Consider the following 13,390-nt stretch of genomic DNA (forward strand, 5'->3'; position numbering starts at 1 on the left):
TACATTCTTTCATATTAACTTTGCGGCACAGAGTAGTAATAATAGTGGTATTTTGCAAATTGCTGCACTAACTGCAGAATGTTTGGTGAATGTTATAGAGAAGAGGATGACGTGTTAAGTCGAGCTGGTCCCTTCTAAAATGTTGAGGCAGTTGCAGGAATTAAAACCACACCACAAAGATTAAGCAAGTGCAAAGCGAGTAAACTACAGTTGTTGCAGTATTTGCATAGCACGTGTTACCCGACAATACCTGCAGTTTTAACTTGGAAGAGGAGCAAATACACTTCAACATAAGGAGAAACGGCAATAGCCAGGCATGGGTACAACACTTCAGTGCAGATGTATAAATCAGTTTTCATGTAACAGATCTATCAAAAGGGTCAAGTGTTTCAGAGCACGCACTCTGCTCTGTAATCAACTTTTATAAACTCAGGTAAAGTTGATGTTCAAATTCACAAAGAAAAGGAGTTTTTCATTAGAAAATGTCAATGTCACAAAGCAAAATCCTTACATTCCTCACCTAAACACATCTATCAACCTGGAAGCAGTTCTGCTAGTCTTCCTTCCCTGCTGTTCTCAGTTACTCACCTGCCCCGCAGCGTGTGCGCATAACAAGGCCAGCTCTCCTTGTATTCAGTCTCTTTCTCCTCCTTCTCAGGTCTGGAGTGGCAGCCCTGCCAAAAGCCTCTCTTCCATGAGGGGCGACGGTCCTGATTCTGGGAACGATACCTGGAAGGCACAGTTTATATAAGACCCCATTAAAAGGAAAAGGATGTTATGGTTCTATGCATGTTAGGATGTGACTGTCTTTGTGTTTGGGAGCAGTGTTGTTCTTATACCCCGTCATCTCCACGATGTCCTCCAGTAGGAACTCCTCCACCGGGAACGTCAAACCAGGGATGAGGATCATTGGACAGTTGTCTAAAGGTTTGACACAGATAATGGGTCAATGAGAAAACAATGAAACTTCAAAATTAATTCTGAATAAGTTTAGGTATGTCACTTGGAGGGCTACATACCAAAATATTTAGAAAACTTCTCTGCATTAAGCGTGGCACTCATGAGGATGACCTTGAGATCGTCTCTGAGGTTGAGAAGGTCCTTCACAATGACGAGCAAAACGTCAGACTGCAGGTTCCTCTCGTGGATCTCGTCCAGCACCAGGTGGCTGATACTAGACAACAATCTGACACAAACCAAAAAAAAAAACATGGGAAATGGTTTAAGTCTGTAATTGATTTAAGGTCAAGTGTCTGCATGTCCTCATTGAACCTGAAAAATAGAGATTCTGTGTTAATTATTGTGTCTGTATTTAATACCTCTGCCAGGAAGATCATGTTTTTAGTTCTGTTTGTTGAATTTTTTTTTTTTTTTTTACATTTTGCTTCATAATTCTTTAACCATGAATTGTAGTTGTCAATTTCTTATTTATTTACAATCTTTCATTGTGCAAGTCCATAGCTAAAAAGCTAGCTAAAACCGAGACCTTTTTTCCTCACCCAGAGTTCAAAAGTTCCTTTTGAATCACCGGCCCAGGGGATTGGTAAATGAATAAATCCACTGGTCACCATATTTTCTCCTGGCCAGTATGATAAATTGCCTTTTTATGTCAGGCTATTATATTGGATGCAAAATTAAAGACGCCTGAGCAAAAACTAAAGCAAAATTGTTTAAATTTTTGCTATTAAAGTTTTTGCTATTAAATTAAGCCTACTTTAGGACCAAACATAACCGTAAACTTGATTCTTAATCATTTTAATTAACTGAAACCTCCTCAACAGACTATTTTAGTACAAACATTAATCCACCAGTGTGGCAGATAACCTTCTGAGATTTATTTGCCAAACGGAAAATACCCAATATTGGACCCAAATTTGGTGTTAAGTGGGTGTTAACTTTGAACCCGTCCTCACCTTTCATAAGATCTTATTTAATCCTTGCTATCTTAAGTTGGTATACTAAATATTAGCAAGGTTTACCACACAGTCATGCATTTGTGGCGGCCTGCCATGATTGAAAAGATCTGCCGCCACAGTTATGCAATGCACTTCTTGGAGTGCAGACCATACTCTGGGCACAGATGGAGCAGTAGAACAACAGACGCATAAAAGTAAAACTTCACCATTTATTCTGATGGGTCAAAGAGTTTAGTCACTCGCAGCAGCGGCTCCACGCATCCATCGATCTGATCAGCTCTGAATGAATCAACAGATAAATCATCCACCCTGTGAGTCACGGAGAGCTCTGCCTGCGCTGCGCTTCACAGACCCACAAAAACTTTTTAATTTAAAGAGGGGACATGGACTGATACAAAGGGACATACATGTATTTAAAAGAAAAAAAATGAAAGTTTGCTGTAGTTCAGTCCAACATATTTTATACCTTTGTGATCTAATCTAGAATTGGGTTCTGTCCTCATCTGTACAGCAATAGTCTGCAATGATGAGTCAGAACGGTCTCTGGGACTGAAATATTATTGCATCATTAATGTGATGGCTGTAGACAAACACTCACACCAAAGCCGACAAGTGTAAACATAGCTGCAGTCCATACAGCTTGTAAAACCAGCTGCTGCATAAATATACATAATGCAAAAAAGTTGCAGCATATTGTCAGACGCCTTTAGTCTCAAAATGACTCACTAGTCGTGCCAATTCTGAGACACCATGAAGCAAGACAACAAGAGAAGCTGGCACCCTCACTTCGTCTGAGTTTTCTGAAGACACTCAGAATGCAAGGATGCAGGGATGAGTCAACAGAAGCTGTGTGTGTCTTCATTTCTCTGCCTATGAGAATGGAGACTCATACTAATGCCCCTGCCACAGACAGTAGAGTCAAACACAAATCAACAGGGATGAAACCGAGTGACACAGACGGAATGAGAGAGTGGAGGAAGGACAGCTGGAACAGACACAAAGACGAAAAGCAGAGAAGAAGAAATGCTGGGAGAAGATGTGATGAGGATGAGGAAGCAGGGTTGGGAGGGGGGTACTTACGGGTCTGAGCGAAGCCACTGAAGAATAATACCTGTTGTACAGTACAGGACCGAACCTTGTCTCCGTGGTAACCGGCTGAGAAACAGAAGGAGAAAAAAAAGACTTGACATTTCCCAAATGACAAAAATTAAGACAAGCATAAAGTGCAGACAAAGGTTAAGAGAATGAGTTTCAAGTTTCTGTTAATTGTCCTACATTTGTGTAGAAGACTGTAAAATTGTCTTTCCTATATTTCCAGCCACGTTTTCCATTTCAGAGCTCCAGACACTTTTTTCTTTTCTTTTTTTTGTGAAGTTAGTTGCTCAAAGATTATTTCCAAGCAGCAATATCTTGATGCTCCATCTGTACACAGAAGCGCACATAAAGGTAAGATTGATGTTGCTATAAAATGCTGCCGATACAGAAACTGTTATCTAATGAGAAATGTTATTGGTTGTAATAGGCGCTTGCATCCACACTATCTTTACATCATAATTTGCACGAGCATTAGTGATGAAACGTTTCTCCATTAAACAGAAGTCATGAAATGGCTTTTTGTTTGTTTTGATCCCAAACAAAGCAGACACTGCCTCTCTTCTGACACATCTAAAATGCATTTCACCAACAACTGAACCACATTAGAGGCTTTATTGTTGTATAATTGATGCAACTATTTCAAAAATAACTAGATCTGATTTCAGAAGATATAATTCCAGTAACACTAAAATAAAATTGTAGCCCTTTTTGAAACAGGGTTACAAAATGTTTCACCACATCAACACACGTCATCAATTTAACAACCATAGCAGTGAAACAAGCAAATAAACTCTAGTCTTAATTAAACATCACTAATTAAAAGATTAAATATCCTCAATAGCAATGATCCAATAGCATACAAAAAATAAATATAGAAAACAAAACAATGTAGTGATAACAGCAATCAAACGCATTTAGGGTAAATAACAGCTGCTGGCCCTCCATTAACTGGCCATTCCTCTCACTCTTCTGTTTGCTGTGTTGTTATTTTATTAAACACAAATTGATTTTGTAAAATGCTACACGTGACCACAAACTTGCAACTGCGTTTTATCATAGGGACTCTCTTCCAGACACAGCCTTAAGATCAGGTTGTAAAGCAACAGCAACCTTACAGGGAAACGTTGGTATTTTTCAACCCGCAGCCTATTTTCGCATGTTTTTATGTGGAAATATTAGTAAGAGTTGGAGAGAGGAGTGCCAGGAAGAGTTTGTTGCATACAGAAAGCTTATCTTAGTATTAATGTAAAATATTTTCACCATCGCGGTTGAATATTTAGCTGATTTAAACGATACTGAAAAGTCAGCGAGAATTTTCAGAACGACTTGAGTAAGAATTGGTTACACACACCAACAAACAGAGTGGATCAGCGAAAGGCAACGAAAAACGTTTACTTTCTCTTTAGGGTATTTTCCATAATGTTGTCAAACACGTCTAATAACAATCTGAGCCTGTCAGTGGAGTAATAAGCACTTTTAGTGGACGTGCACTGACTGTGCACAATTGCCCACATTACATTGCAGCCTGTTTTGCAGCAGCATCAGTCTCACTAAATACTGAACCAGTTCAAATATTGTTGTCTCCATTAGTCACTTAAAAGAAAAACACAGGACAGTGGGGCCCAGGTTCAAAAATAACCATAGTTTCCCTTTAAGGCTCTCATCAGGTCAGTTGATAGTGTATTTTAATTGTGCGTATCCCCGAACAAGTTTTTAATTAAATTAAAAATAACCAGTTGACACTCTGTAAGCACTGAGCTTTCAAGGACCCCTGGTTGGGAATGCAACCTATACTAAAGGCATCTAACCACCTTTTATTTTCAAGTAGACAATGGAACAACTGTATGGACTGTGGCAAATAATTTCAAACGTGTGGGAGACTGAAACATGTGGGTAGGTGATAATTCAACACAATACTTCATTGATGAATAAATTATGACATTCAACCAGGGTAAAACATTTGTTTGCTTAATTTGACTTTTTTAATATTATGAATGAGGTCAGACTTATTTACTCCGAACAGTTTCCTCCTTAGCACTATACCGGCTTCAAAGAGAGCACATTTAGTCAAGTGACTGTTGTCACTGTTTGAGTGCAGTCTAATACACTGCTTCCCCTCAAATGTAACTGAAGTTGCCAAAGACTAGATTAAATGTCTACTGGCTAATTTGTATTCAGCTTTTCAGGAAGTTGAATACCCATTGAGAGACCAACATATTAAATGTGTTCTTTTTTATATTCTACTATGTGGGGGAGCTGGCACACCAATTGAAGTCTAACAAAGCTTGAAACATAAATCGGCAGCTTTTGCATAAACCCACTGGTCTCTATCAGTGACAGTGACACTGGGCAGTGAAAGCAAAGCAGTGAGCTTACAGAGATGCCTTTATAAACTACTTGAACTCTAAAGTTCTTTGACATAAACTCATGCTTTAGTTATTGTTTTCCTCCCTTAAGGTGAGCCACAAATCACAGTAACTCGATGCAATTTAAAAAAAAGAAACAGCACCACATGAAAAGATATAAAAATCCAAAGTCCTTGCTATTTCTCCCATTTCTATGACAATCACTTATAATTTTTTGGTCCATCTTCTTACTTCTCAACCCCTGCCGCCGTCTCCCTTCATATCGCGGCTAAGCTGCCTCTTTTCCTGCATCTATCTCATCCTCTCACATACTCCACACTCTATTGTACATAGTTCACTTTGGATTGCTGCACCGCCTCATCTGCTCGCTCAGTCTGCACACCGCTCAACTGCCTCTCTCCCCAGCTTTGTTCATTTCTTTCCATGCACACAGTCTCAGATGATCATTCACATCTCCTATATCTCCTCTCCTTCAAAACAAAAATCCCTGTGGTATTCATTATCTAGCGTACTTTCCCATCTTAATTTTGCCCATCTATTAACAAACTCCCTTCAAAAAGCAAATAAGCCTATGGACAGACTCAGTACATGGATCATTGCAGATGTTGTTTGTGTCAAATGTGACCTTGAATCAAAGAATATACATTCACAGGTGCATCTGCTTTTCTCTGAAGACTATGACTCAAATAGAATCCGTAGGAAGGACTCCAAATCTATAGACCACTGAACAAAAGAAGCGCTTCAATGGAATGGAAAAGGCTATTGATGCTTTTTAAATAAAAATTCAATGCTCCCATAGAATTTCAGGTTTCATGGGCCTTCTTATTTATCGGTTAGGGCTGTGTTTCGGCAATAATCTGATGATTCGATACATATCACAATATAGAGATTACAATGTAAGACATAGTGATCTGGAACGCTAGTTTTGCGGTAACTAAGGGGTTACATTTGCCTCAGGGAGCTTTCACGCTGGACTCCAAAGGGCATTGCATTTAGAGAAGGTGAAATTCTCAAAATTTTGTGCTCTAACTTTTATTTATTTTAAGTGGTGGCTTTACTGAAAAACAGCTGGCCAGCCCCGTTAGCGTGGGAACATGCCCGCTGCCAAACCCCACTTTCCACTGGTTCCTTGGCTGCTCTGTACTGTGCACCATCAAAGTTGGGTGGAAGCTAACTTAAGGTAGCTGGCGGCGCCAGTCATTTGGCAGTTACAGCTGTTCTAATGGCAGAGCGTGTTGTCGCATAAACATTATGCCCACACTCCAACCCCCCAGTCACCCGTTGAGTAAGCAGCAATATGGCAAATCGCCTTTGACACTGTTAACTAAGTTAGTCCTGTTAACACTTCTATCTGTGCTAACAGAGTTAACAGTGATTTATAGGCTTGTTACGTTGGCATGGAAGAGTCAAATGGGTTACAACATGGAGGGATCTAGTGGTTAAAGTCTTAAACACAAAAGTAAATGAGACACTGCCAATAATCTTTGCATTTTATTAAATTATTAAATAACAAATGACATTTTTTTTTTTAGAATCGATACAGTATAACAAAACATAACATTACGAAACTCAAGTGTTTCAATATTTTCTCACACCACTATTATCTATGATTACACCGGTTTAGCCATATAGCACTGCCTGAGAGGAGCATTCTACCAAAAAGAGTTTATCAGCAACCAAAACAATAGTGACTCTCCCTTCACTATCAGAGTACTTCACTTTATGCAACAAATGTTTGACCAGACTTCCTTACCTCTGCAGGCGGATTTGGTAACCACAAGAATTTCCATTTCCAACACTTTCTGCCCTCTCTGCTGCTACACGCTCTGCTACCTGAGAGGAAACACACACATACAAAGTAATTTCCAAACACAATCAGCTACCTCATTTATACGACAAATGCAGGAAATTGCATATACAGTGCAAAAACACCATACCATACACAAAAGCAACCACGGCTGCCCTCAGTACACATACAGCAGCATACAAGAGCATACAAGCCAACACAACTACACTTGAAAAAAGAAGAGCGTACATACCGAGATGGCACTGATGCGGCGCGGCTGCGTGCAGACCACACGACACATCGAGCCCACGCCTCTATTGATGTAGTCATCTAGAATGAACTGGGTGACCTGGGTGGTCTTTCCACACCCTGTTTCCCCCCTCACCACCAGGACACGGTTCGAGTTGATCAGCTCCACCAGCTCCTGAGGACAGAAAGATGGAAGCAGGTGAGAGGAGGGATTATGACATAAGGAGTACAAACAGGGTGATGGCAAAGGATGCCGGTAACAAGATTTCAACTTTAGAAATCTAAAATTGTGTTTCAGAGGAAATGGTTTTATTAATAATAATAAGACGATTATTTGCTTATGTGTTAAAAAAATTTAACAATGAAACAAAAATAAACAAAACTACAAGTAAATCCTGGTTTGTTTCTGTTGGGTATCTCAGGTGAAGGGTCCCCTTTGACAAATGTCCAGCAAAAACTATTAAACAAACTTCTTCTATGAGCAAGGAGATGCATTCTACTCCAATGGATTAAGCCCAGACCTCCAACAGTTAACCAGTGGTATGGAGAAATCTTCAAAGTCTCCCCGATGGAGCGCTTAAGTTCAGTTTTGAAGGGAAATGAGAGGGTCTTTGATGAGTTGTGGGCGCCTTTTTTAAACCATCTCCCAGACTGCACAGCAGACTTAATACGTAGGGGTCACTGCAATGAGGACTGGCGACACTCCAGTACCCCTCTTTACGCCTAATGCTCCCTTCTGGGTTTCCTGTCGCCCTGCCTTGGTGCTGTATTCCCAATCTAGGTGACATTTCTAAGCCCTATGAAATGTCCATTTGCTGTTCCATATAGGGCTGTAATATATATATATATATATTTAATGTTGTTGGTGGTGCTACTGTTTTGTTTTTGTTTTTTTCTATTTAATATGATCTATGATGTGCTCATCCAGATGCTGTCTTGTATGTTTTTGTTGTCTGTTTGTTTCAAAAACTCAATAAAATATTGTTTAAAAAAAAAAAACTTACCTCTTTTTTCCCATAAGATGGTAGTTTTTCCCTGAATTTCTGAAGACAAAAAAAATAGCAAACCTCTGTAAACACTTAATACAAACAATAAAAAGAAGAGCATATGTTCCTTCTTTACAACATATTGGGTACAGTTTCTACAGATAGTGACAGATTTTGTGTAATTCACTTACATATATGATATATAAGGTATGATCATAAAACAATGAACATGATTTTGCATTTATAGGGAATATTACAACAATATCCCTGTGATCAATGAGATATTCATTCACCATATTGTCTAGCCTTGTTCTGGATTGGGTCATGTATTCACCTATTCGGATCATTAATCATAAACATCTGTTGACTTGAAAATCTCAGAGCAGCCAGCACAGCAACAAATCCTTGCAAACCAACTGGCATGTATTGCTCATCAACATCTTCAGTTATCCTTATGTTGCATTACTAATACTCTTACGACTTCACTGCTGGGGTAACCCAGTCCCCTTCAGAGGAATCACCTTGCAACTTTTTAAAAAGAACCAAATCAACAAAACTGTCTAAATGCATTAACACTTTGACATTTGTAGACAAATAATAAAAGCAATGCACTCAACACCATAGTCAGAGAAATGACCTACAAAAGTCATCAGGCGCATTTAAGTAGTTAAGATGGCTTAAAATTTACTGTTGTATGATTGACACGTGATACTGTTCATTTTACTCACCAGCATTTCGTTGTACTTCGGATCTGACTTCTTGCTCTGCAGATCTCTCTTTAAGCGGTCATCCAGTGAACTGTCTCTGACTACTTCCTGAAATAAGAACTCCAAGTCCTTGTCATTCCTCCTCAGTTTCTCTTTCTCCTCCTTTTCCTGCTCCTCTTCGTCATCCCATGCGTCTGGAGGCTCATCCTTAACGACTGCCTGAGAGAAGTTACTAAACAAAAAATGTGTATTAAAATCTAAAATATAGGGAAATCCCCTGACAACACTGGTTGTTCTGAAATTGTGGCACAGGACACTATGAAATATCAAATATTAAAACATATTTTGGGAGCAATGCGTCTAATTTGTTTGCAAAGTTACCGCTGTGATGTCTGGGATGCTTTCATCTGGCCTGGAGAAACTTCTTCTTCTTCTTCCTCAGATTTGAACTCAGTCTTCAGTTTATCCTCTTCAGGCGCATCCCCATCAAAGTAACTGTACGCACAAATTAGAATCAGATTTGTGTTAGCAGCCGAAGCTGAAAGCATAACTGACACTCCAGGCACATTGATCTCATCTGGCTTTCCCATTTTCTTTAGTGTTAGCTTGAAATTACACAGTGCAAGTCGGAAGCAGAAAAGCTATGCAAGCTGTTCTTACCAATGACCACTGCTTTTGTGCGCTGTCCGCCAGCTGTCAGACGTAGAGGCTCTTGCATCCCTGCCGTCTCTCCCTGCACCAGGCTGATCATTTTGGACAGAGTTCAGCAGTTTGGTAATGTGCTGCTCTCTGGCCTCATCCATCTGGACCACCGCCCGCTGCACACAGATATGGAAAGGGAAAAGTTCAGCCATCACCTTGCAGTTAGCCTAATCAAATGAGACATCATGTGCTTAAAGCTATGTTATTAGTGTTCTACCAAATTTCACTTGAAAAAACCCACTGAATCCCTCTGAAACTGTGAAATCCATGTAACAGTGATACAAACTGTTTCGTGATTATTGCATTTTAGTGAAATCTGAAGGACTGCTTGCTCTTTTAGGACTATATCATCTCAACCAGGTCATCACCTTTACACCCTGCTGCTCTTTGGAAAGCGCTACAGATCCCTAAAGGGTCACACTTCCAGATTCCTTAAAAGTTTTTACCTAAGTGCCATAAAGAAGTAAAATGTAAAAATCCAAGCTATATGGTATGTGCAATAACATCTAGACAGATTATCCTGTATATCTGCAATATATCTTAAATATGTGAATTATTTTTATGACTACCGGCGAAATCTTATCCTACATACTTTGCTTAAAAAACCTATTTTATACATATTTATTTTTTTTATATTATGCAATAATATGTACCACTGGAGACACTTAATTCCGTTGCACAACTGTGCAAAGGTAGTAAAGGCAATGATCGATTTATTGATGCAACTTCTATTTCAACTTCTGTAATACATAGACAACAGCTAAAGTAAACTAATGTTTGCTTTTGTCACCCTCAGACTTTGGATGCCCCAAAAAAAATCCACTAAATGCAATAAACAAATGCAAGTTTTCCCAGTATGTTATCATGGGGATGGGCCACTTTTGGAATGAAAACATCATATACATATGTGTGTGTGTGTGTGTGTGTGTGTGTGCGCGTGCATGTGGAAAAAATGCTGATAACATTGATCAGCGTGCACATTCCTGTACATGCAATGTAATCTGTGCTCTAAACTATTTTCCACATAAATCAGAGTATGCCCCACACTTTACAGTTAAACTGCACTGGATGGAATTGTTGTTGTTTTTTTAGGAAGAGGTTAATAACTGTGAGGAAGGCACTCTCAGCTTCTTTGTAACTTCAGTGTCTCTCCTATCTTTGCTAGAGGTTCTGATCAGCAGTGGTGCAGTGGAGAGTATAAGCAGGTTCACAGGGTATACCCATCTCTTTTTGTTTACAGTATACCAATCCATTAGCCAAAAACTCATCAAAAGTATATTCAACTAATCAGCTACGCTGACTAGGGTTAGAAATTAGCAACAGTCAAATGCTTGTAATCTAGTGAATGGCTGGTAGATTTTGGAGTCTTAAAGGACAAAAAGATTAATTTCCAACCCTGGTTCCGATCTCTGTTTCTAACAGACTGCCCTGCTCAACACGACGTGCAAAAAAACAAACACAAATCGTACCGATCTCCGGTCAGCCTGCTTCCTCCTCACGGCTCCGTATCTCGCGTACCACAGACCAATCTCTCGTCCCTTCAGATGTGGAGGAGGACGGTCCCGCTGTCCTCCTCCTTGGTCCTGGTCAAAGTCGGAACTGTGTCCTCTCGAACATCCTCTGTCCCACCTCTCCCTGCTCCCATCTCTGTTCCCGCGGCCTCCTCTTCTGCCTCTTCTCCCTCCTCCACCGCCGTATCCATAACTCATACCGCGGTCACAAACAAACAGCGACGACACCAAAAACTGTTAGAATCCCGTCAGAATGTCGTTAGGTACCGTCAGCTACTTGCTAATGCTAACGCTACTAGGCGTCGCTTAGATATGTTGGACGGGCTAATGGGCCAAAAAACTGAAGTTAAACATACGAAGCTACACTTATGTTGCTACCGACGGTTAGTTTCTTGTTAGCGAAAGTGATAATTTAAATGTTTGGGCACTAGTTAACTTACACTGCAGCTACATTTAGCTGATGTTGCCGTCCCTACGGCTTGTCGCACAGAATTTACGTCACAATTTCCCGCTGCACTGTATTGACGTAACGCTCTGTGATTGGTTGTTCGCTCTTCCTCTCCACGGACTCGCTTCCCTGGAATTAATTACAGCTGATTGATTAACTAATGTGCTTGAAAACCACTACGATACTGAATTGTTTAACGTTATGATCGAGGAATACATTACTGCTTGTTTTTTTTTTTGTTGTTTTTTTACTGTGTGTGGCAAGACGTCATTGAGTGCTTAGAAAGGCACATTAAAATATGCATTGTTGTTGTTGTTGTTGTTGTTGTTGTTGTTATTATTATTATTATTAGTAGTAGTAGTAGTAGTAGTAGCAGTAGTAGAAGCAGTAGTAGTAGTAGTCTAGTAGTAGTCGTAATATCTTTATCATTACTTAAAAACATGCCTTCCAAACAAGCATGGTGTCTTTGAAAGGTTTAATCATTTATTGTAGCCAGAAACTGTAAAATAAATAAATAAATATCTTTAAATAAATAAATAAATTTAAAAACTCTATATGTAATTTCTATTTTTTATTCTTTATTTTTCATTAACTCTAATTCTAAAAATCCACACAGGGAATAACCTATATGTGTAGACAGAGACAGTGTGTGCTATCAGTGTATCTGCTGTAACCAGCTCATCCTCTTGACCTTTTATCCGGGCCTTAAAGGTTACAGCCAAGTGAAAAAGATCTACCATGACTGCTGTTGACTGCATGGTTCTGCTGTATTTGGGGGATTGTGGTGATCATATCAGCAGGTTCAAAGCATTTACTTCACATGCAGAGAGGCTGAGGCTTTTCATTGAATTAATAACATAACCATTGAGGAAATCAATTAATTCATGTGAAGCTGAATTTTTAATAAAGCTTGCATTGATAAAGACAACATGACAAAATTAAAACAGTCAATGTGACACATCTAGCAGGTAACAGATTCTATTTCATTTACTAGCCATGACCGAGACTCAAACGCTTGACCAAACAGATTTATCCGGTTATTAATGCATCACATATTACATTTTTAATTTTAAAAAAAGTAACATCTCAGATCCAATTTTTGCTCTCTAGGCAGCATTGTATCATCGTTAAACACAAATATACCAAGGTCATCATATCAAAACCACATACACAGAGAAGGACCAGCATGTACACAAGCCATACGCACAAAATCTCCTTTCTCACTCATACGCACCTCACTGCTTAATAATGTTGAGGAAGCAATACCTCTCAACAGAAAAACACAGATAGGTGGCACATTTTAAACACTTATTTGCATCGCCCTTTTCTTTCAACCCAAACAGGCCAGTGACCTGTCTAATCAAGGCAAACCATTGTTGATGGCCATGGTTCTAAAGGGGTTTATTGTCAGTTTTCAGGCTGTTCCTCCCCAATGTACTGTAATAGTCTCTGCTTCTCCCAAAGGACTTCCTCTCCATGCACAGACATCCTGCAACTTCAGCTTTGAATTTTGCAAGACTGCACACATCCTTTGTGGGGATGCCACAGTCTCTGCTGTCTCTCTGGTAGAGGAAACAGGCCTCAACGACAGCCAGGTTAAGCATGTGTAAGACCACTCAGTGAT

General features: G+C 39.5%; 1 protein-coding gene across 1 annotated transcript in view; it reads right to left on the reverse strand.

Annotated features, from left to right (window-relative positions):
* The window catches only part of dhx36 (DEAH (Asp-Glu-Ala-His) box polypeptide 36), a 31,548-nt gene extending 19,716 nt beyond the window's left edge, over window positions 1–11,832 (reverse strand). Inside the window, exons 1-11 of the mRNA XM_088079009.1 lie at window positions 11,277–11,832; window positions 9,766–9,923; window positions 9,487–9,600; window positions 9,127–9,337; window positions 8,417–8,455; window positions 7,417–7,587; window positions 7,131–7,210; window positions 2,997–3,071; window positions 1,020–1,186; window positions 840–921; window positions 589–729 (exon numbers count right to left, since the gene is read on the reverse strand). Of these exons, the coding sequence (XP_087935135.1) occupies window positions 589–729; window positions 840–921; window positions 1,020–1,186; window positions 2,997–3,071; window positions 7,131–7,210; window positions 7,417–7,587; window positions 8,417–8,455; window positions 9,127–9,337; window positions 9,487–9,600; window positions 9,766–9,923; window positions 11,277–11,516 (1,478 nt within the window). The 5' untranslated portion in view covers window positions 11,517–11,832. The remainder of the gene's footprint in view (window positions 1–588; window positions 730–839; window positions 922–1,019; window positions 1,187–2,996; window positions 3,072–7,130; window positions 7,211–7,416; window positions 7,588–8,416; window positions 8,456–9,126; window positions 9,338–9,486; window positions 9,601–9,765; window positions 9,924–11,276) is intronic.
* Between the last annotated feature and the right edge of the window lie 1,558 nt (window positions 11,833–13,390).

This window comes from Plectropomus leopardus, chromosome 6 (genome assembly GCF_026936395.1).
Source record: "Plectropomus leopardus strain MGB_pleo_1.0 chromosome 6, ASM2693639v1, whole genome shotgun sequence".
NCBI lineage: Eukaryota > Metazoa > Chordata > Actinopteri > Perciformes > Serranidae > Plectropomus > Plectropomus leopardus.